The sequence below is a fragment of the Saprolegnia parasitica genome, assembly GCF_000151545.1.
Source record: "Saprolegnia parasitica CBS 223.65 unplaced genomic scaffold supercont2.749, whole genome shotgun sequence".
Lineage (NCBI taxonomy): Eukaryota > Oomycota > Saprolegniomycetes > Saprolegniales > Saprolegniaceae > Saprolegnia > Saprolegnia parasitica.
In genome coordinates this window covers 40202-40869 of record NW_012157143.1, presented here as the reverse complement: position 1 = coordinate 40869, position 668 = coordinate 40202, and the positions used below count along the sequence as shown (strand labels likewise).

The window sequence follows — 668 nt, the reverse complement described above, 5'->3', positions numbered from 1 at the left end:
GCCGAAGCAAAAATCCGGTTACACACAGACTCATGACACCGAATGTTGCACTAGTCTATGTGCGCGCGTTTCAAGTTCTCTCGATTCCATTGGTGCATCTATTATATAAGCCGACCAGGTGCATAGTACTGTACTGGACCAAGCCACAAGCTGAATACTGCACTCGCGCACCTAACAGTTAAATGCACTTTCACTGGACATATGTATGTAGAGGCATCCGGATACTGCGGGACCCAGCATCAAATGTCATATCTACTTTGCCGTCGCCAGTCGCCAGCGTCGAGCACATGGGCAACAAGCAAGGCAAGCCCGCGCGGTCCAAGTCCGTCGGCGACAAGCCGGTCGCTAGTAAAGCAAAGGAGACGACTGAAAAGATCGTACCCAGCAACGAGGCCGCGACGCCTGAGAGCCCGCCAGACCAGGAAGAAATCATCGAACAGTGGAAGGTGCGTCCAGCCTTGTAGTCTAGCGCCGCCTGATGCGTTCAAATAGCTCTTCAACGACCTCGAGAACCGCGAAGAGGCCGATGTGGTACGCAGCATTGCGTCTCTTGAACGTACGTCATACCGCAGTAGCTTTCAACTCTCGCGCTCCTGCACGCAACTGCACGACCACATGCCTGCCTCTGCGACGACGACAAGCGCCAAGCCGACGCTTCAGAAACTCAT

At 54.2% G+C, this 668-nt stretch overlaps 1 protein-coding gene across 1 annotated transcript; it reads left to right on the top strand.

Annotated features, from left to right (window-relative positions):
* Positions 1–287: 287 nt before the first annotated feature.
* On the top strand, positions 288–575 carry SPRG_15583 (hypothetical protein; the record flags this gene model as incomplete). Its single annotated transcript, XM_012357134.1, has 3 exons — positions 288–446; positions 493–531; positions 573–575. The coding sequence occupies 3 exons, from the start codon at positions 288–290 to the stop codon at positions 573–575; spliced, it is 201 nt and encodes a 66-aa protein (XP_012212524.1).
* Positions 576–668: the final 93 nt, after the last annotated feature.